At 41.4% G+C, this 23475-nt stretch overlaps 1 protein-coding gene across 1 annotated transcript in view; it reads right to left on the minus strand.

The window, feature by feature from the left end:
* The window catches only part of gnas (GNAS complex locus), a 39181-nt gene extending 19580 nt beyond the window's left edge, over positions 1 to 19601 (minus strand). Inside the window, exons 1-4 of the mRNA XM_030056273.1 lie at positions 17824 to 19601; positions 11263 to 11335; positions 1760 to 1814; positions 1381 to 1500 (exon numbers count right to left, since the gene is read on the minus strand). Of these exons, the coding sequence (XP_029912133.1) occupies positions 1381 to 1500; positions 1760 to 1814; positions 11263 to 11335; positions 17824 to 17962 (387 nt within the window). The 5' untranslated portion in view covers positions 17963 to 19601. The remainder of the gene's footprint in view (positions 1 to 1380; positions 1501 to 1759; positions 1815 to 11262; positions 11336 to 17823) is intronic.
* Between the last annotated feature and the right edge of the window lie 3874 nt (positions 19602 to 23475).

Consider the following 23475-nt stretch of genomic DNA (forward strand, 5'->3'; position numbering starts at 1 on the left):
TGCTTGCCTTCACATAACACAAGTGAAACAAGTGAAAGTAATAAAGACTCTCGAGTTTCCAACCATTAAAGAGTTACAGTACGTTCGAGCAAATCCGTTTTTCTTCATTAATACGCAAATTTATGCTGCGAGGTCCTTCGAAAATTTAATCAGACCTTGTGCTCTATAGGAGGAGCCTGCGCTGCAAGTATGAAGTTTCTATATGTACTGTTATTGAATTATACACACAGACAGACAGACGCCACCATGACGACTTAATGTCCCACATGTACCACGGCAGCGGGCCACAAAAAGGGAATGAATTCTCCATTAGTAGTTAACATAGTGCAGTTTCTATTTGTATATGGAACTGAGAGGGGAGAGTGAATTAGCCACGGGCCTAGAGGCAGCGCCGGCACTCCCAGACCTCAGGGTTCAGTCTCCAGGCCAAGTTTATTAGTTAATGAGAAAACTCCAGCGGGACTACGAGCCCTCACACTAACCCGGTGAGACATTAACTATCGGGTCATTAGTCAACCTCAACCCCTGCTACCTGTGTCAAGGGATCAGGAGCTGCGACGCTGGGACTATCGTTTATTATAATACACACACAAACAAAGAGGTGAGGAGACACCTGCTGCAAATGGGACTCAAGAGTGTCCTCGGTGCTATCAGATTCACCCGCAAGTGTCTGTGTTAGAGCATGTTAATAGTAATCAAAGCGGTCATAATCAGTCATAACAAATAAGGGTCACAGAGCACACCGTTGAGCATTTCAAATCTATAAAATTCATCAGAGACTTTAAACGCTGGAAACATTTGAATCGCCAACACAGAAGGCATCACGACCCACGCAGCTTCGTTTGAGGAGGCTCTTATCGCCTGCTCGAATCGAATTTAATGTAGCCGACGTCTGCCGAGACATCGCCTGATGGTCAAAGTGACAAACAGCGCGAGAGGAGCGCACACACACACACACACACACACACTGCCTCCTGGAGTCTTCTTGTAGGTTTTATACAGTATTTCTATCGTCATGCGGTCGTGTCGCTGCTGCGGAAAATCCAACCCTCCCAGATCATGTCGCCGCATCAACGACTGAAAAAAATGTACACGACTGCCATGTAGATTTAGTATCTCAACTGTTTGATTGTCAGTGGACTGAGGGGATCTATGAAATACGACTTATGAAGAGGAAACCCTTGCGAGTATCAATGGTGCACTTGCTATATGACACATGAAAAAAAACGCACATAAATAGATCATGTGTACAAAGTTAGTGCACCCAGTAATGAAAAAGTGTAGATATTATCAGAGTATTCACATATTTTAGTGTGTGTGTGTGTGTGTGTGTGTGTGTGTGTGTGTGTGTGTGTGTGATGTGATATCATTCCAACTCACAGATGGAAAATCAAAGTCCTTCTGGTTGACGAGGTTGAGGACGTATTCGATCCGGTACTGGTTCTGTGGACAGGCCAACTGCACCGGCGGCGTCAGGGTGCTCATAGCCGTTACTATGGTCTGGAGGGGAACACACACACACACACACACAAATATGAAGGAAAACATGCACGTAAACTCACACAGAACACATTTGAAGTGTAGGAAACAAAAGACACGGCACGACATTTGAATCCTTCAAAATCCACACGAGAGCTGCTTGCTTTGCCGGCTCAACGGTCTCAACAGTTCAATTAAGCCCAGTAAAAATATCTGAAACCATTTAGTACTTCTGCCGAGATCCACTAATAGCAAAAGTGGCATGAGCAGTGTCACTTACCTCGATGGCCTCTTTAATATTATTCTTGATGTCCTGAATTTTCTGCTTCTTCTCTCTGCAAGAAAGGAGACACAGAGGCTCAGCGGTGTTTCTTCAGCCTGGGACCCAAATGTGAGACGTTCAGTGTCGTGTTGGAAACCACAGAACTGAAAGCACGGTGTTGTTCTTGTGAAGGGACAGGCCCCGAGACTCTCCATCAGTCACGAAACAGAGATTTACGCTTTAGGAAATACTGGCTTATGAGGTTCCATACCGCATTTCATCAGGAGTGGAAGGAATACCCCAACATCCCAGTCGAAATGATTTTGTTTTCTGCTGAAATTTTACTTGAGCTAAACAAATTATGGGCATTAGTAGTTCTTGTAAAATGTATTGAGACTTTATGGGTTACTTTATTGTTGCATGTGATGTTCTCCATCTAATGTGAAAGGGTCACGCGCACACAGAGGTCCATCTGTGATATTGCAGATATTGTTCTGCGCTATATGCTGAGCTTTTCTAAAAATACAATCATAAAACTCTGTAATTATTTAATCTGATTTCTCTGATTTTATTTGATCGTATCGCTCTGATTAAACAAGGACAGAGGGTCATACATGTGAAGCAGCACTCTTTAATTGCACCAGTGTTTTAAAAGGGAAATAAAGCGCGGCCTCTCTGTTTCTTACAGCGAGTCGAGGCATCACCTCCGACCGCTGACAGACGCAAACCTCCAGTGCGATTCACAAGTGAGCAGAGGCATAAATAACTTACTGAATACATAACTGTACACCTGCACATGCAGTTAACATAAAAGTGCAGTTTCAGCCGTATTTTAGACGCCTTAAACTTGCTTCCCAAACGACCGGTTGCCCTGCAAAATCGAACCGGCACACACCCGTTTGGCAGACCTGATCAAAGGATGCACATTATATTATATAAATCACAGGGAGATCGTCTTTGGATTGCGATCACAATGCTTTCGAAAGCACAAAGATGATTTTTCAGTTTGGCTTTTGGCTTTGTTCGTTTCATAGCTACAGTTACACAACTCGTGCAACAGCCAGTGGCTACTATAGCGCTTTTAAATCAATTTGCTCCACCCGTGCCACTATGGAAAACATCACAAGCCGGCACGTGCAAATGGAGCGCACTTAAAGCTAACCGTGATCCTGTGAGTGAGAGAGTTTCATTAGAGCTTACAGGGGTGCCTTGCATCTAAAACAAACAAACAAACAAACAAAAAAACTATTGATAACTACCTGACAAAGCTATCAACTACAGGAAAACACAGATCCATAATAGTGTCACTAAATAATATTATCAACTAAGGAAGAATCATGAATACATTTGGGTGCTTAATGTTTTAAGGTGTAATATAATATACATTTGCATATTCATAGATCCTGAATTTCTCAATGAGGGAGAAGAGTAGATGTGCTTCCAGCCTGTTTTCATTTCATTTCTTTTTTTTTTTTTTTACCTTTTTATGTGGGGAAAGCCATTTCAAACAAAATATTAATCATGGCTTCATATTTTTAATACTTTAAAAATTGTGTGGAGGGGGACTTTAATGTTTTTTATCACATGGTAATGCAGGTTTGATGCAGATTGACCAAATTTAGTGGTGAAATATAAAAAAATGTCTCAATGCAGATGTTAGTGTAATACTAAACCTGAGCCAAAACATGATCAAGTAAAATTACTGAGATAAAAAAAAGGCCTTCAGTCTATTTGCAACAGGCACAAGGACCCAAAACAATTCTCAATAACGGCATGAAGAAGTGTCATTGATGCAGTCCAGTGCAAACCAGCAAAACAGCCAACCACCAGCCGTCACCTGACCTGCACCGAGCTTCCCTGCCTCACATCCACCACGCAGATGCAACCAAAACACACTTTTCACATGCTAACCACAACGCTGCTGCACCGTTACCCTTTCCCCTCAAACCAGTGCGGCTGGAGGAAGCTGCTGAGTTGCAATATTGTTTTACTGAAAGTTTTCAAACTATTTGTACAGGAAGTGAATCCCATGTAACCATGACACGCTACGCTGCAGCACGTTGCACTGAATTTGTTTTTGATCTGAGGAGAGAAAACAGACCTTCAGCGGTACGTGTGGCAGAGGAATTATGTCTGTCTGATGTGAAGGATGGACGCCTGCACGGGACATTTGGCCGTTTTGTGACAGAAATGTTTCTAATAAAAGGCAACCGGCGAGGCTGTTCGTCTATCTTTCACCTTGAGCCAGCATGCACAACAACGCTTTGTGTTTACATTAGCTCTCTGTCAGCGACACGGGGCAAGACACGGCGCTTTAGCCTGTGCCAGTTTTGACTTCTTCTTGGGTCTCGCCGCTGCTGCTGCTCCGGACCAGATCGCTGGGCACGGGTCCAAATGTGGCCGCCTGGGTGACACGTCTGAAGGAATTTGGTGTCAGGAATGTGGAACATCACCGGACGAGTGCAGGCCTCTCCCTGCTTTAGTAGGGTTTATCTGTTTGATTGTACAATTTACAAATCAATTGTTTCTCCTTTCCTTCATTTCCATCTCCCCCTTTGTGACTTAAGTTGAACAGAACTTGTAAAAATCCAATGCACACACGTACATGCACGTTAATATCCTGATTATGAATCTCCTGCTGGTTGGGATCTTAGTCGGGATGTGGTGTTTACACTGGAACAATTTCTAACAAGCTCTTTCATATACTGATTATTATTATTATGTTCTGTATCTACAACATTTTACAGTTATCCTCCTGTGCTCATTAATGGTGTGTTAATTTGACACTTTTGACTGATGGAAATACACGCAACACCATCAAACAGCACATTGACAAAACTCAACAATAACTAGGCTAGGGTGTTTATGTACTGCAGTATACCAGTTAATCCAGTTATCCCTTTATCCTTGCCAGCACACTTTGATTTTTCATATCTGTAATATAGGTGTATCGTCTGATTGGGGATTCCCTAATATACTGTTTTAAGGGCAAGACTGATATCCAACGTCTATCCTCTGGTAATGGCTGATACTGATAAGCCTTTCAGATAGGCCTGTCTTAAGATAATTAGGTGTTTTTTGTTAAAAAAGAAGACCAGTTTTACTCTTGTGCTAATTTGACAGTGATATGAAGTGACACACTGCAGCAATTTCGCATTCAGGAAAAAAAAAAATCAACAGCAAAAATAATATTGGACCATTACTGATATAGCTTTTCCGAGCCAATATAGCAATCCACAACCAACGAACAGAATATCTGAATATATATGAATATATACAGGATTACTGCTCTAACAGTCAGGATTTACTTCACTAACTCCAAAGTGAAGATGCTCAGAAAAAGATGAGAAGAGTCCAAAAAGAGCTTCCAAGTCACATCCGGCTGACACACAAACTGTCAGTGTGGAGAACATGTCATCAGGACTGGGGGGGTTAAAAGCTTTCATAATCACTCAGGTAACACACTCAAATCCTGTTTTTGTCACACCACCTTCCGCTCAGACGGTGCGCACACACACACACACGCGCGCGCTCTACAACAGGGCTCTCACAGTAATTTGATCCACCAGTAGGATCATCTTTAAAAAAGTAAATTTCTGCACAGTAACTTATGTTAATATAATTTTAACATTGCCTTTAAATTGGACTTTTGTACTATTCCCAGCAGTTTACATGACATGTTTCCGGTATGATAACCTGTTCTAATGGAGGATTAAAAACACACATTTCAATGCTTTTTGTGTTCATACTCATCAGCAAACAGCAGCAGAGCCTAAGAAGCATATAGGCTCATCCAGAGAGGGGTGAGGGGGGGGTGAGGGGGGTAAGACAGAGGCTTTATTGGGTTAGGAAAGAGATTGAGAAGGCCCTGTTTACATTTTCAACCTGATAGTCATTAAAAATCACATGGCCCTCACGAAGTAGTGTGTGCTTAAGTGTGTGTTTGTGTGTGTGTGCATGCTCGTGTGTGGTTTCACAGAGAGCGAAAACAAGTTGAGGATACATTGTACCGCACACATGTTAAAGTGGCAGAGTCTTGTAACGCATGATGAGATGAAAAATGTTAGGAGAGGAAAACAGCAGGATGAAAAACAGACGACACGGAGGAAAGTGAAGTTGAGGAGGCGTTTGCAGCGACTGTACCATGTAAACAAGAAACACATAAACATGGCAAGGCAGGAATAAAGGTGAGAAACCAGGAAAAACACACACATCAAATTGAGACCCTAATCCAAAGAGTCCTATCCTGTTTAACAAGTTTAATAACAAAAAAAGTGGCGTAGTATCACCTGAACTTTAGCGGGACCCTTCATATAATTTGATTTATGTGTTCATGTATTCACTTCATGTCATTATGCCACATAAACATGACAACTGCACTTCCAGTTAGACTCAAGATCAGTATTGCTGCCAGTGAAAAAGCACATGTACACTATACAAAAATTAATGTATACTAGGCAAGATTTTTTAGGTTTGCAAAATAAAATTCTGGCGTCTTCCACCCACAGAAAGTGAAGAACTTTTGCCTCTCTTATCCTTCTGACATGTTGGGGCTTACAGACATCACCTTAAAAGATTTCTGGGAACTGAAAAAATTTGCTGCCTTTGTGTTAAGTTGCAGCTTAAATCTTCATTTATTCAGGTCATGTTTGCCCTGCACATGCATTTTTATTCAGCCATTTTCCTGATGCATGTTAATGTGGTTACACACCCCTTTCTGCATGTTTTTTTTTTTTTTTTTTTTGCCCCCACTGTTGACTGTAAGGCAGCGCTGCCTCCACGGTGATGGTTATGTTAAGGTGAGGGTTAGGAAGTGCTGCCTTCAGGTAACTTTCTGGACACAAGTTACCCCGTCCAGCCACAGGCCGTGTCCACACCGAGCCGGGTCAATCTGCCATTTTTGGCCTTGCATCCACACTACACTGCACTGGCACTCTCACACCGTTTTCCTAAAGCTCGCCGTCCACACTGAACTGCCTAATGACCTGACCTGCTAATCTATGTCATCATTTCCAGAAAGCTCCGTTTTACCCATTAACACAAAAACGTCAGGTGGTGTGGTCAGAGCTACACTCCTTGGAGTTTTTGAAATACTTTTAAATTTACTCGGCTTAGTGTCAACATGGCCACATCCTTCCACAGGTGGCTAATGCACAGCTCCACTGAGCAGCTGGGAGTTCAGTGCCTTGCTCAAGGGCATGTCAGTGGCAGGTGTTGAGGGAAGGCAAACAGAGTCATTCACTTTAGGTGCCACAATAGTCTCTGTGAAACTGAAACCAGCGGCCTACTGCCCACACGCCCGTTTCTCGAACTTAACAGGATAGTTTCAGTGTTTTTTTTGTTTGTTTTTTTTTTTTAACCCAGGCTGGAATAAATGTTCACGTAATTTACATTGAAACATGATGCAACCTCACCACTCGCTTTTTTCTTTAACAGCCTTCAACACAGTCCAATCACAGGTGGGTTATAGAATCAACAGTGCACTTGTTTTTGACGTCTGAAAAACATAAATATGCTTTTTGAAAGAGTACAGTTGCATACTGATTTAATTTAATTTTAATTTTTTTTTAAAGTTTTGAACAGGCATTGTTAATTACTTTGTTTGGAACTACTTTTTACATCAACCGCAGTCCAACCTAAACACTGTAACCTTCCACAGGGCAGCAAAGAGTTTAAAAAGTTATAGGTAGCATAATGAAGCTAAGCTAAATGCTAAATAAATCCTGCTAAAAAGCACAGCTGCAACCATTTCTTTCACTGCACAATTTCAGTAAGTATTTCACTACACTGTGACAATTAAAAATCAACATTTTAATGCAGCATGGGTTGAAAAATACTGTACCGAAAATGTTGTAACCTTCCACAGAGCAACACAAGTTCAGAAAGTTGTAGGTAGCATAACGAAGCAAAGCTAAATGCTAAATAAAACCTGCTAGAAAGCACAATGGCAACAATTTTTTCAGCTACTGACAAATTCAATAGCTATTTCATGATACTGTGACGGTTAAAGTTAACATTTTAACACAGCCTGGGGTTGAAAAATACCCCCACCTACACTTTATAACACCACGCACGGTCCTTTTGCTTAAACTTTTTTCCACCACGGGCGTTATCAAACCCTTTCCGCTTTAAATCGGTAATTTCGGCTCCGTCCCCAGGATGTAGGCTTATTAAAACTTTTTACTACTCTTGTCATGTGGAGACCCGAGAACAACTGGCCTGTAAGACCTTTTATAGGTCCTGACCCGTCTTCAAAGACAGGAGTGAGTCATCTTAGCTCACTTAAAGATGACATCTGACCACCGATTAAAAATAATTCAATATTGTCCGAGTGGTCCAACACACACACACACACACACACACACACACACACAGTTTACAGACACGTGCAGAGCAGTCTACATAGGGAATACATGAGTTTACGAAGCATTAGGACACAAAGGAGCCCTATGCAGCTTGATGGACATGAAAAATAAAGCAGATAATCCGAACAAAGTCACGGATCTGAGTGGAAGTTGTGATGCTGGACGTGTCTGTGTCTTGTTAAGGGACCACCTACCCACCCACACACACACACAAATGCACACACACACGCGCGTACCCAGTCGGTGTTGTGGAGTCACGAGCTGGGTCACACGCTGTTGTACGCCTTAGGTGCTGATTTTCTAGTCTAACCCATCAGGATGCTTGTGTCCTCATCACAACCACCAGACCAGGACCCACCGAGTCACAGACACACACTTACTATCAACTCTCTCTCACACACACTCACACTTTTTCAGTGAAATCAGGGATGTGAGCCCGAAAAGAAAGCACAAAAAAAAGAGAAATACTTGAAAGTTGTTTGTCCAGAAACCAGATTAAAGAACTTGTTTTTTTTTTGTTTTTGTTTTTTTGTTTTTTTTAAATGCCACAATCCAGGCCGATCATATAAATTACAAATTTCCAACCACAAAAGCATAGAAATGTCTACTTCACATCAATTAGACACAGAAGCGGGGTGTCTACGAATGATCTGGGACAAAACAATTTCTGGAAATAATTCTTTGCGCTTGTTTTAACTTATTATGTGGCCGAATTCGGACAAAGCAATGAGTGCCGGGAACATGGAAGTTATTTCAAATTCAATTTAGTATGGCTGAGACAATGCTCGGAAAAGTCTTTGTAAATACACTTAAAAGGACGATCCTATAATTTCTATTCATGTCCTTAGCCCATGTTAGTGCGACGCTGAACGCATACCTTACATTACTACTGACCATTTTCCAAAGCATGCCACTCTTTGTCTAGATTTTTGTTTTTCCTGCATTCCGGAGCGCTATCCATTTCCATCCATTTCAGTGCGAAAATTAACTTGCAGACTTGAAACTTGCTTGCGATGGGTAATCCATCACGGCGAGCGGAGCGCCCTGCCTGGACTGACTTGGTTTGTTTCACACAAGTTACTTTGCAGTGGCGGACGCTGATTTGAGAAAGGATGCAGCGAGGCAGAGAGATCTGGAGGATTTTTTTTTTTCACCTTTTGATGGGAACTGCTGTTTTTGTTTAGCAGTTAAAATATATTTAGAAAGACTTTCTATGCTCTGTTTGATTCTGAATTATTACCTACATCCAAAAAGCACATGTCCATTATGCAGCAAGGTTGGCAAAGCAGTGCAATGTTTTTGTCATCTTCGTCAAACTTTGACTTCAGCGGTGTAATGACCTTTACAGACCACAGGCAAAAGCACCGTTCAACTTTTAGTGTTGGATTGTTGGTTTATGTTTAAATTAAGAAAAAAGAAGCTGAATTCTGAGGCCATTTTTGTTCGTGCCAAACTACCACGGCCTAAAACTGAGGCACAAACTGAACAGTGAAACACGTGAATCATCAAACCTCATATCTTTTATGACTGACAACTATTATTCAGTAAACCCCCCCCCCCCGAACAAAGACTTTCAAACTCCGTCAGCATCAAGTTACTGCACTGAGACACCTGAAAACCCAAGCTGTGGTGAGGCTCGTGGTGCGAGAGGAAGATAATTTGAACCAAGTGCAGACACCGACCCCAACTTGCAAGGTTTGTGTGTGGGATTAAGGAGATGGATGTTGACATCTGATAGCCAACAATTGCTCTTTGTTTTGTGAAGCCTCGCGTAATAAAATGCACCGAACACAAGCCACAGTTTGGACGGATGCTCCTCTTCAGCTTTTTTGTTTTTTTTGCTTAACTGCTATGAACCAGAAAATGCAAATCACAGCAACGAGTGCAGACACGTCCATCATGCTATGCTGAAGTTACAAGGACAAGAACTGGATTGGATTTAACTAACATCAATAGTCATAATTTCATCCTTTATATAGTGACAAGTTAGCAAAGCCATATCCGATATACCACATAAGTCCACATAACTTTAGCTTGCATGCCTGGTTTGCTATTAACTGACTGGTGTGAACCTAAAAGAAACTAAAATACATAAAGGTTCCGACTTTGGTCCAAAGAAAATGCCTGAAAATAGGTGTCACTGGGGCTTTAGAGCTGTATAAATTCCTTTTTTGGGTGATAAGTTACACTAACAGTGTGTTTGATTCATCTTTCCTTTCTGCCAACTATTCATTAACTCGTTTAACAGAAGTTTAGGAGGTAGACTGTGGAAATACTGCAAGGGAAGGCAGGTTAATCAGATTATTATTTGAAATAGCTTCATGGTTGAGTCCGATTGGATTTTTGCTCGGTACATCCCTTGCAGATAAATTATGATGATGACCAACAGCGCACATTTTGTATTTTTCAATATCAGACAGAGATTCATTTTAGTAACAATCCCAACGCCTCCAAGTTGAATTTCCGTAGTCGACTCGCCCTCGCCTTCCTTCTGCCTCGGTCTAAACTGAGCTCTGATTGGACAAGAGCGTCTGAAGGAATGGACCTCAAAACACAAGGCTGAAGGCTGAATACTCCAGTTAATCAACTGTTTCAGAATACTGAATCCACTCATTACAGGAATCCAAAGCTGCACGAGGTAACTTTACACACTGGGCGTACAAAGTGGCAGGGAAAGGTAACTTTAACCGATTCACTTAAGACCTTGAAATCCTCTACCGTGATGTAAGTAATGCTCAAGTTTACCACGCTGGTCGGCCTGTGTGGATTTACGCCAAAGAAAACCAAACGAACAAGAGAGGCAAACGCGGTACAGATGGGGAGTCCAGGTTTCTATGGAAAAGCGCCGCTTCGCTGACGCTTGAGAGACAATTTGCACTGAAGTTTTGATTCGTCACTTCCTGTGGGCGGTGCCACTGTCCCTGCACCTCACCAGAAAGTCATGTGAGAAAATAAAGGAGGAATGAGACACTCTTCCCTTCCCTTCCTGTAGTCCCACTTTGTGTTCCAGGCTGACAAGACAAGTGTATTTTTACGCAGAAATCGGGCCCACAGTGCCACTTTGATTCACACTGAAGCTACTGGATCGCAACAGGCTAGAGCAATGCTCACATGCACCTGATCGAGGTATTGAACCTTTACCAGCATGGTACTCACTCTGCATTGAAGCCGTTGACATGCAGGATCCTCATCTGCTTCACTATGGTGCTCTTTCCTGACTCTCCAGCCCCTGAGACACACACACACACACACACACACACACACACACACACACACACAGAAGAGAGATATTAGGGGTCTGTTGACATGTGAAACAAAACCACAAGAACATACACACACACAGTATTGAGATACAGACCATACACATTTGTCTGAAATACCAGTGTACAGTTTGTACTCGGTGATGCAGTATATAGGGCAATTTCCTGTTAGAGGGATCCAGGCCTCGTACCTGACTGAGCAGGTTTCCAACCGAGATCGTCACAGGTCGTTTTTGTCTGGTGACATCAAGGAAATGTCTGCAACACCCTCCGCATGAGACCTCCACATTATCAACATACCACTTACTAAAACACAATCTGAGGCACAACACATGGTGCATATAACAGCTCAGCATATACGCTTGTTTTTTTGTTTTTTTTGTGTGTGTGTGAGTATGGTATACATTTTCTGTTCAATTTTATTTGTTTGTGCACAGAGTGACTTAGTAAGTGCACCATTAGAGAAAGCCTCATATTGGTCAACGCATTGCAAAAAGCATTGAGGGAAAGGAAAAATACATATTATTGTACCCCACTAACCTGTTTATACCTGCTTCCAATATTTTTTTCTCTCTCTTCCTCAATTAGGAGATAATACGGGGCACTTAAGGGTTGCAGGGTGAAGGAAAAGGGCATTTCTTTTTTTGTTATGCCCTTTCATGAGTTCATATTCACATGATGCAAAAAACAAAAATAAAAGGGGAAAATAGGAATTTAATATATTTTAGATTGAATACCAGTAATGTGGCGGTAATTTGAGGATGACTATTTGAGTTTGATTAAGATATTTACACAATGTTTTGAGAATTAGTACTGATCATGGGTAAAATGTAAACAGTATTTAGTAATGTGGACCTGATGAGCAGGTAAAGGTGAACGCTATTTATTGTGCTCAGACAGAACAATCACATAAGTTCAGAAAATAATATCTGTCCATATAAGTTATCCGTTTTGTCTCATCTCAAAATATTGATATACTGCCTGTGATTTGAGTAAAATAATCTTTAGGGGAAAATTCAAGGGACAATTTCACTAAGGATGACTGGAAATGGTAGAAAAATACAACGCAAGACACTTTGATCATGATTTTGAATCTTTTAGGCTTCAGGTGTAACATTATTTTGCCGCGCACTATTTCAATATTGCTGATGTGCACCATCTTCTGTGATTGATGCTTAACTGCAGAAATTAAAATGACACTATAAGATTATACACAATTTGTTGTACAGCCCGAGGCAAGTGTGACCGCTTTTTTTTCTCTCTCTCTCATCATCGCCTCATGTTAATTCTGAAGAACTCATCTTATGTGCTTCATACTAATTACACACTAATCAGGGGAGGCTTGTTCATATAGGAAAGTGTGTGTGTGTGTGTGTGTGTGTGTATCATCAACAACTTTTTTACTTTTTCCTTAAAAAGTAGATGCCGTAGTCAGTACAGTAGACTAAACAGTCATCCAGTTTTGGGTCATGCCCTTAAACTACACATTTCACCGAGCGCTGGATCACGTGGCTCCGCTGACATCAATACAATTCCTTTGTTATGGGACTTCTCATAAACCTAAACTTAAAGGGAAATGCTACTTTAAAATTTGAATAAAAACTACAGCCCCTGGGCACGTGAAAACCTTTTGAAACCCACTGGAAAAGCTGAAAAATTCACTGAAAACAACAACAACAATCAAAAAGTAGTCCATGGACTTACTAGCAAGAAAAAGTAATTGCTCCTAGCTTTCACTTAATCAAAATCACTTCATGGATGAAACAGATAATTGTAATATTTTGTACATATATTATGCTAAAATTGATTGGGGTTTCCCTTTTAAAAGGTTCAAGTTTGAACCTGAAAATAACAACACATGACCAAAATATCCATCTTTACATTTAATTTAAACTAACGTGGAGTCTTTTTCTTAAAACAAATGAAAAACATCTGATAACAGGGTTAGATTCCACTTATTTCAAAGTCCACTTGTTACTTAAGAAGCGGGTTTCGAGTTTGTCGTTATTCTTTACACAAGAAAAAAAGCCTGATTGCCTCGCCCGATTGGAAAATTCCTGTTGCCTATGTCAACAAAAGCTACGTCTAAATCCTAAATATGAGGCTAAATGACTTTAATGTTGTGATGCGTGTCTGTCTCATGTCCACTGATGGGTTTTTGACAACTTGGGAAGCCGTAATAATGTAGGAACACGTTATTGAACATTGAATAACATGTCATCATCATGCCACTGAATATCAGGACTGTGCAAGGTGGAAATAACTGGGAATATTCACAATTTCCAAATCTGATAGGAGTTAAATATATGAATTAAAGACAGGAGGCTTTCATTTCTGCTTTGTTGGATTTATCTAATGGAAAAATTGTAGTATTAATAGTATAGAAAAAGAAAATAACTGATGCATTGCTATGTAAAAAGCTATGGTGTCACCATTCCAATAGCTCCTTCACTGACTGACAGATCCTTAAAGATATTGCCCAAATATAACTAACTTCTCACCTATATAGTGTTTTGTAGCATCCAACCACACTGTAAGAAAGCCTCGACACACCGTAGGACTACATGCTGCACGCACACACTTCTTTCTGCCTCTCCAATTCGGATATTTGAGGCAAAACCATGAAGTCCTAACGTCACGGGCTCAAATCTGACCGATGACCTCATGTCACAGTGTCAACCCTCCTGCTCCTCTCCCATCTTCCCTCCCTCTTCCTGTCTGTCTCCACAGCACGCTGTCTAATAAAGCACAAATGCTATAAAAAACAAAAAAAAAGTCTTTACAAGCCTCTGCGAAATAATAATAATGCACAGGATTCAGGAAACTGCACCGGCCTATTGGTGAATTTTGGCCATGTTCCTGTATTGTACTTGAGCCTCTTCCTCTTGCATGTGACAAAACAAATACATATGAGTTTTTCACCCATTTGAAAACTTAAATAAGTCACTATAGAGATGAAGAGGAGTGCCCACTAGCAGCAGGAAGTCATATTTGGACTACAGCATCTTAAAAGAGCTGAGTAATACATCAAATTAACGTTTTATTATATTGATAAAGTGTGGTATCTGTATTGTAGAGCTGACTGGTTGTGCCTTTTCAAATTCATTCGCCTATTCCATAAAACCAGTGAGTGAAGAGAGGAGAATTAAGTGTGGCAGACTGGCAGACATGGTAGAAATACCAGGAGGAGGCAGTGGGAAGTCCAGTAGGAAATATTCCCACAGTCTGAGCACTGATGAAAGTTTTTAAAACCACATCAAGAGACTTTACATGCTACAAATAAACTATTCTCAGGAAAAGCCTGCACAGAATTAGAAAAGTGTTTTCTCCCTGGCCTGGAGAAGTTATGGAAAATGAGGCAGAACCAAAAGTTTCAGAAAAGTCATGGAAATTTTCTTTTCAGGCTGCTGGCAGATCTGGTCTAACCTCAGTGACAACTTTTCTGATTGCACGTGTGGTGCTTGTATCTAGACTGAACCCAAGACACTCCAATTAACTATTCAACAGAAACAAATATGCTTTTTTACTGTAGATAGTGATGTAATTGCCTGTGGAAACTGTGCTATGTCAAGGATTAGTCAGAGAATAAACAAAAGTGTTTAGGACCCCTGAGGCCGGAGGCAAAACATTACAACACCGTGATAGTTCATGTGTCAGACTTTTCCATTTGGATTTTAAGGCAATTATTTAAAAAAGGGTCATGAATTCAGCTTTCACTGCAGTCAAAATGGAAAAAAATCTATTCAAAATGATGATAGCATGTTATCTATTTGCAGTGCTTTGTGTACTGCAAAGTATGAAAAAAAAATCTCAACACGATCATTTTGGTTTCCCAACATCCTGGTGATACTGTATTAGAGGCGCATTGTTTATACAGACCAGGTAAAAGGTGAATGAGAATAAAGGTGATTCTGACTGATCGGTCTTTATCGTCAACAAGCAGAACTTTATAGGCTACTTTAGTACAATGACTTCACCAGCAAGTTCAGGTAAGTTTCCATTTTGAACTGGTGAGCAATTTTGTGGCAAATATCACGTTTGAGGCTAAATCTGGGTGTCAGATCTTGTACAAGAAACATGTGTGCATCAGGTCAAATGTATTTAAATACTAGATATGTGCTTCATATTTCTTGCCAGCCTCAAATGTGAAAACATCAAATGCAAGATATGGTATTTAAGTACTCCTATTATTTTTGTCCGGAATATGTGACCAGATCTGGAAAAAAATATATATCAAAAATCTGGAAACACAGCAAAAACAAATACTAACACACATCTCTTGTCACTTATTGGGAATAAAAATGTGAAATAGCCTGAGAAGTTCTGGAGATTCCTGGTGAGGCCCCGTTCACTGCTCCATCGCATTCACGGGCCCTTAAATTTTTAAGTACTTGTTATTAGGAGTTCAATCCAAAAAACGCTAAATTTTAATGCCATATCTTTGGTGAGGGGGAAGTCATCCGAAGGTCATCATTCAATCTTTCCTCAGTATGGAGCATCTAGTCTATAAATGTCCTAACATTTTGTCAACCGGGGACTTTCTGTCCCTTAAAGACAATTTTTTTTTGTTTCATCAGTCCTTTTGCAGTGGCACGGGTCATTCTTCCAAGTGGTGAATCAAGCCCCTCTAGTACGTTAAAATATTATTTCTTTGGTCCTGTGTGTCCTATGCCCGGGTTAGTTCCAGGTTACAATTAAAAAGTGAGAAATGTAATCCTGTGATCAGCAGCTTCAGGTTGGCACAATGTTTATCCCCGGGTGAAATCAGGCAGACAATGGCTACATACTTGGGCAAGAAAGTTTAAAATAGATTGGGCAATATTTTAACAATTGCTCATATCAGATAGGATTGTGAGTAATATCTTGAGACATTTCACAATCACAATCACTTTAACCAACCGAGAACAAAACCTGTGCATGAAATTTGTCTTGATGACACTGATGTGCTGAGAGTTTTGTCCCACAAAGAGATAGCTATCACTAGAAAAGTGACACCCACTCCGACACAAAGACCTGCAGCACAAATTTAAAGCGAATCATGACACCTTGGTCCTTGGTTGCCACTTTTGCTGGCGTAGATCAACTGAATGAAGCACTTTAGATAGAGCCCCCGCCCCCCAAAAAAGTATAGGCCCTTGCACTCATTTGGGTTTTACGTGAGAGTGAGCCTTTTATGCTACATTTGGTCGTTGTAGTTGTTTAAAAGTATCCCCCCCAAAAATATGCAGAATCGCAAATAATGGGCTGGCACGTCCACAGGCCTGTGGCAAAAGAGAAACTAGCAGATTATATAATATAACAGAGAGGCATTTAACTTTATGGCAGGCATTTTTGTTTTGGTTTTCATGCGGGCTCTGTCCTTCTGCTTTCCTAAAGTCACCAGAACTTCCTCCCCAACATAAAAAACCAGCACGTCATTCAATACACACACACACACACATACACACACACACACGCACACAGTTCTGTCAGGCCTTTCTCTAATCAAATATTATGATTTTCACAAAGTACACTGCGACTTCTGTGGCATGATAATAACCCAGGGCCAAATGAGGGTGGGGGGGTGGGGTGGCTGTGCAGAATGGAAGATGGTATCGAAACCAAGGCCCACCTTGAACTCGTTCACACATACACACAATGTGAGAGAGCACACCCACCCAGCCACATGTGGAGCCTTGTGCATGTTCGTGTTTCATGAGTAAGGGAGGGAGGGTTGGTTCAAATTCACAACCCAAAGACAACATTTAGGCTCCACATACATTCACACCTAATTTGAGCCGACTTACATTCACTTTACCTGCATTTTCACTTGTATTTTTTGAGTTTCCACCCACTTTTCCAGGCTGACATGCCGGTTTAGAGGTGAATTTCATGGTGGAGATCATGCTAGGCTGCACCAGACTGATGTCAATTAGAACAGAGGTTATCTTTTAAAGACAAACAAGTACAAGCTAATTATAATCTGACAGTATAATTGACTTTTGTTGATATTACTGACTGTTTGGCTTATGGTGATCGCTGACTGGAGCTCAGAGTTCACCTACTTTTTGTATTTACCACCACATCCCTGCACAGGCCTGCAACCTCATGGAATTACTATTTATTCCAGTTCACAGGGGAATTTAGCCAAGTCTTACAGCATGTTTTTTTTTTTGTTTTTTTTTTGGTGTGGATTGGTAGTGGGTTGCCAATTCATAACATAACATGCACCAAAAATCAAGACAGGGTTGCTTTTTTTCTCCCCAAAGTCTTATGCAATGACAAAGTCACGGTGTTTACAATGTTGCCCAAAACAACATCCCAGAAGGTTATGCAGGGAGGTAGCAGAGCCACAACTGTGCAGACTGAGGCCTCCTTGCCTGCAAGCACAGACACACACACACACACACACCACACACACACATACTAAAAAAAGAAAGAAAAGGAAGAAGAAAGCCCCCCCAGAAATCAAACTTACCTAAAAGTAGTAGTCTGTGTGTTGCTCTGTATATCTGTTTGTCTTTTTGGAGCTGCTTCTCTATCTTTTTGTTTGCTTCTCTTTGTGCCTTCTCCTCATTTCTCTGGTCTTCGGTCTTACTGTTGCCCAAACAACCCATCTTCCCGCAAGAAAAAAGAAAAAAGGGGGTCCAGGGGAGGAGGAGGAGGAGGAGGAAGAAGAAGAGGAGGAAGAAGAGGAAGAGGAGGAGGAGGAGGAGGGGGGAAACGTGGAAAGAAAAAATAAATAAATAAACCAAACTAGTCTAGATCCCTCGTTTGACCCGCGGATTTGGCAGCAATGTCACCCACATTTACACCGTTTTGCGTTTGTGGCCGGCTCAAAAACACAGTCCGCGGTGCGAGCCTGGAGAAATTATGTGTCCATAACGCGTATTTTGCTGTCAGAAAAAGGGCAGGATACTGTTGCTGACGACACCGAGGCCGCCTTCTCAGTTTGCTGAATCCTGCTCGGCTTCTTTTTCTTCTCCTTTCTCCTCCTTCACATGCAGTAGTTATTGTTTTATGATCTCTCCCCCCTCCACCTCCGATACGAACTGTAATCCACAATGTATTCAAGACCCCCCCGGCCGAAAATACAGAGGTTTCAGCCCCTTCGGCTTCCACACGGCGGGGGAATAAACAGGCTGTTTTGCATCTCCAAAAGCCCGGGTGTTGCGTCTCACTGCTGCCCGTGACAGAGCCCAAAACTCGGCGTGTCAGAGAAACTCGCCCTCACGGTGGCACGGCTCGTTTTCACACCTTTGAGAATAAACATTTTCCATTAAGGGTGCACTTAAGATGTTTTTCTACTCTCTCCCCGACGCCTGGCTTCGTCGGGGAGGAGGGGGGGAGCAGGACAGGAGGAAGGGGTAAAAAATACACATGTACACCCAAATGGACTACATGTGTGATATTCTCACTGCTTCCGTCGTCATCCGGCTCCTATTTATTGTATGCATCAAATCACCCCCCAAAACAACTCCAATTTGACTGCGGTTTCTTTTTCGGCAGGATCACCCCACCACCGCCGCCGCCACCTTTCCGAAAATGATTCAATTTCCCCGATTTTTTCCTCCTTATTTGTGATGGCTGTTCCTTGCTGTGGCGTGTGTTTTTTTTCCTCCTTTCTCAATCCACACACACACACACATACACACACACACACACTGGGCCTTCTCTCTGCCCCTCGCTTTTGTTGCTCAAATGTGTGTGTATCACCCCTCACATCACCAAAAGCCTCCAAATTGCGCACCGATAGTCCCCGCGACTTTTATTCCCGGCTCGGCTGCGATATCTCTTCAAAACGTGACCGAGATGTGAAAATCCCTCGAAATGCATCCACGTTTCTTGCAGGGTAAGACTCACAACACAGCAAAAAAAAAAAAAAAGAAGGAAGAAAAAAAGGAAAAAATGAAAAATAAAGCAGCAAATGTCCCCCTCCCCGCCGCCGTCAGGCTCGGTCTTTACACATATTACATGTATATATTCCTCTCGGATCCGAGGTGGGTAGTGCAGGCTGAGGCTACATGTGCATTTACATTCACAAAAAATAGGACACGGGGTTGTTGTAGCGGCACATTCCCACCGCGAAGGCCGCTCCCCTCCTGGCCCGCTGGTCGTGGAAGGTGAAAGACAGGAATAACCAATTCTTGGAGGTTGTTATTTTCTCCCTTTCTCGCTCTCTTTCTCTCCACCTCTCTCTCTCTCTCACTCTCTCTCTCTCACTCTCTCTCTCCGGGAATAGTAGCCTACATTGAGGAGATAGACAGCGCTGGAGAGACGGGGTGGGGCCACGCAGCGCTCATTGAACCCTGGGAAGGACCGAGAGTTGCTTCATCACATGACTCGCTGGCTGCACAGGAGCGTCAGCATGGCCGAGGCTCTGCGGAGAAAACGGCGCCCTCTTCAAAGAAAACGACACATTTTGTTATTGAGGTGTGGTGTGCCGTGCTGGGGCTGCTGCCACGCACAGGGGGTCCCAAACTTGAGTTTTTGTCTCACATCCAGGACCCCCAGCCCCCCGCTTCCTTTCTCAAAATAAACCCACACCTAGTGAGAATTTAAGTTTGTCCCATGTGGGGAGAATTTGTTGCCCATTATGGCTTGGTAGGCCTGCAGGCTTTTATCAACGCCGGTCCTAGCCTTTTTGGAGTCCCATAGGTAAGTTCAACAAGGGGAGAAATAATAGTAACAGTGACAATCATAATAACAACAATATACTTTACTTATGCAGCACCTTTCATATATTGGGGCGTAGCTCCAAGTGCTTTACAGTAAATAAATGCTCTAGGCTGTGCTCTGACCCAACAACAAACAACACAGCTGCTTCACAAAAAAATGTGCTTTTGTTTTTGTAAGTTTATGGAACAAAAAACTAATTTGTGTTGCACCCCAATTTTGCAAATATTTCATTAAATTTCCTCTGCCTGCACCCTTACTATGCACATTATAACTATTAGAACGAGTGCTAATAGTGATAGTAGCAGAGGTTGTTTTGTTTTTATAAATAAGAAAAAATGTTTCTCTCTGATTGGATGGCATTATGCAGTGACTGGCCCTGACTTGTATAAAACATATAACTTTATCACCCAGTTGTGCCGTCCATATACCCGCTCTGATTGTGCCAACATCTGCAGAATGACAGTATGATGAAATTTAACCATGGCTCCTTTTTTCTGGGGATCCCCTGAAATTCCCCCAAGCAGCTGAGGCCCGGGGGTGGGGGAGGTTACACTCATGTTGGTCTATGGGCTGATAACTTTTTTTTTTTTTCTAATGTGGCACAATACATAAAGGCCTACTAATGGTGACTCAAACCTGCATGCAAAATTAGTACCAATTGGCCCATAGAGGGCGCTGTAGTAACCCCTCAAAGTTCAGTGCCACTGTGTCGGCGGAGATGTGAAACCTGGTGCAGATAGGCATCTGGGCCATAGAAACTGCGGGGGATTCAGATTGATTTAATTTTAGATTAATTTCCCACTCAATTTCTGTGATATGCTGGATATTTTCTCTGTGGCACATGATGGATGTCATTTTTTCCTGCCACTTTTAATTATTTGAAAATCCTTTACACATCTGTATTTCATGACCCTCAGCTTATAATGACAGGGAATTTGGTAAGTATATTGAGTGGGTAGGCTGTGTTTTTACTTACCTGCGAAAAAAGCTTTGGGATCAATCCAAAAATGACCGAATAAAGAAACTATGATTTCCTTTAAAGTTGCACTACAAGTTCAACTTCACTGCAGATTCATGACACAGCTACCAATCTGCTTGAAATCCTGGTCAGAAATATCATTTTAACGATATTTGTGAAGCCACATGTTGAAACATTGAGATGAGAAGAAAATACAGCTGTCTGACTTCTCTTGTGAACATAACAAAGACTCAAATACCCACAATGCATTGCAGGCTGATAAAGGAACTTAGTGCATTCTTCCCTATTCAGTAACTCAGGCATAGAAAGGCAAGCTTTTTTCCTAATTTGGCACATAGAAAGTCTTGGTAGCATGTAGACAAAGAATGAAACTGATTGATCCATAGGGGGCGCTATAATATCATCAATCTTTTTTTTATGTGCACAGACAGTTCAGCTGACAACTGAATCATGCTAAATGTGAGTTATCAATCCACGAATTTTACAGCTTGTCCACAAACAGCCTTTAGAGAAGACCTGTCGTGTCCCATATTGATATGTTGAGATTCATAACATGATAAGATTTATAATAACAGGTGGATAGCCTGTCTTAGTTTTTAACTGTGAACATGAACAGCCTCTGGACTCACAAACCCACCCTGTCTCTGCATTATTACTGATAAAACAACAGAAGCTACTTTCTGGAGCAGGGACAACCGTTCTGTTAGTGAACCTACATTTTAAGAAATGGTTAATTCCAAACATCATGAAAATTAATTGCACAGTCTGATATATATATAAAAAAGTTTCTAAATATTGAAAGAAGCCCACTGCCATCCTCTTTCTTGCTGTTAGGTCTCTTAAACACTAGGTGGCAGCACTCTCCTGCGGCTGTGAGCAGCTGGCTTGGGCTTGATTGGTTTTCAGCTTATTCTGTTCAGACTGAAGGCAGCTGCACTTTTTCACTCAGGTACCTCTAATACACTAAAAATGCATCCTCAGTTGACTTAACTGAAAAGGAGTTGAGTGTGTTTGGCATTTACCACAACACAGAACCTCTGACTTAAAACAACCCGCTCGGATAAACCAATTGTTTATTAAGGCAAACAAATTCATCTGGTATCCATCTTCTTGAGAAATATTTGATCATTTTACCTCACCACTTTATGACTTGTAGAAACTATTGGCATCATGATGTGGCTGAATCCATCCTGATGCGCAGAGACTGACTGGCTGTGACTGGTAGGTGTGTATCTGAGGCCCCTGGGATCCTCCTCAGGGGTTTGTGGTTGGTTTGGTCGTGAGCGGGGACCTGCTGACCTGTACAGCTCAAGGGCAAATCTGCTGGACTAGAGTGAAGCTCATCAGTGTCATGCCTTATAGCTGCAATTTAGTTTTGATTTTGTATGTACAGTGGACATGTATCTGCATTTGCATCTGTGAATCTAGCATTTTATTGAGAAACAATAACTTAGAAGATAAATAGATAAGATTCAAACACTAGTGAAGATGAATCTTAAGTCCTTCAGCGGTTCTGGACTCTTTGAATGAATCAAAGGTGATTTGGCTGCAGAGCTGAATGTTTGACTTCAGTGTTTTAGGGTTTATTTAATTGGGCCTCAGACTCGCCCGTGTTGTCTGACTGACTGTTTTTATTTTTGCTAAAAGGAGCGTGGACGGTCAGCTCTTGTTGACTGCTGGGAAGTTCATGAGTTTATGAGGAAACCGAATGAAATTCCCACATTTCTTTCAGAAATCTTAAAAAAATCATAATTTTCTCTTTTGCTAAATCACTATTTATGTCACACATGGATAAGAAAGGATATCATGTTTGTTCGCCCTGTACACTGTACGCTAATTTTGTGCTACATTAATATTTCCATCCAGTATTAAAAAAATAAAAAATAAAAACTTGATCATTAAAAAAACATATTATTTTGGATGAATTTTATCATTTTTGTTTGTTTTTATTTGAAACCATATATTTTTATATATTTTTTTTATTAGATTAGTGTCATCTCTTTCCAACAAAATAAATAAATAAATGAATTTAGAGTCTTCATAGGCAAAAGTGATTATTAAAAAAAAAAAAAAATTGCAACCAAAAAAACCCTAATGGTAGTACTTTTAGGTTTTAGAGCATTAAAGAAAGGATGTGTCATGCCTGATGTGTCATGACTGCTCATGTCATGCAACGTTGAACCAGACTTGTGCCAAAGAAACAAAACTTTTTGAATAATTCCTAACATTTTCTAATTGCTTAGCACGGTTTCTGGTAGCATTGTGTTAAGTCGCTGGTCCCCAGAGGCTCAGAGCTCCTTGTTTTATGGCTTCCCTGCTTAGCGGCCGGTTGTTTCTGGCTGTTGTGTTTCTTGTAATGATTAACCTCCAACCAGTTTGGGATGGGACGATCAATAAAAACAGCAGCTGTGGTTGAAGCGCAGCGTGTCGTGTTGTATGAAACCTCCTGCAACTTGGGAGTGAAGCAGCACA

The sequence above is a fragment of the Myripristis murdjan genome, chromosome 7 (genome assembly GCF_902150065.1).
Source record: "Myripristis murdjan chromosome 7, fMyrMur1.1, whole genome shotgun sequence".
NCBI lineage: Eukaryota > Metazoa > Chordata > Actinopteri > Holocentriformes > Holocentridae > Myripristis > Myripristis murdjan.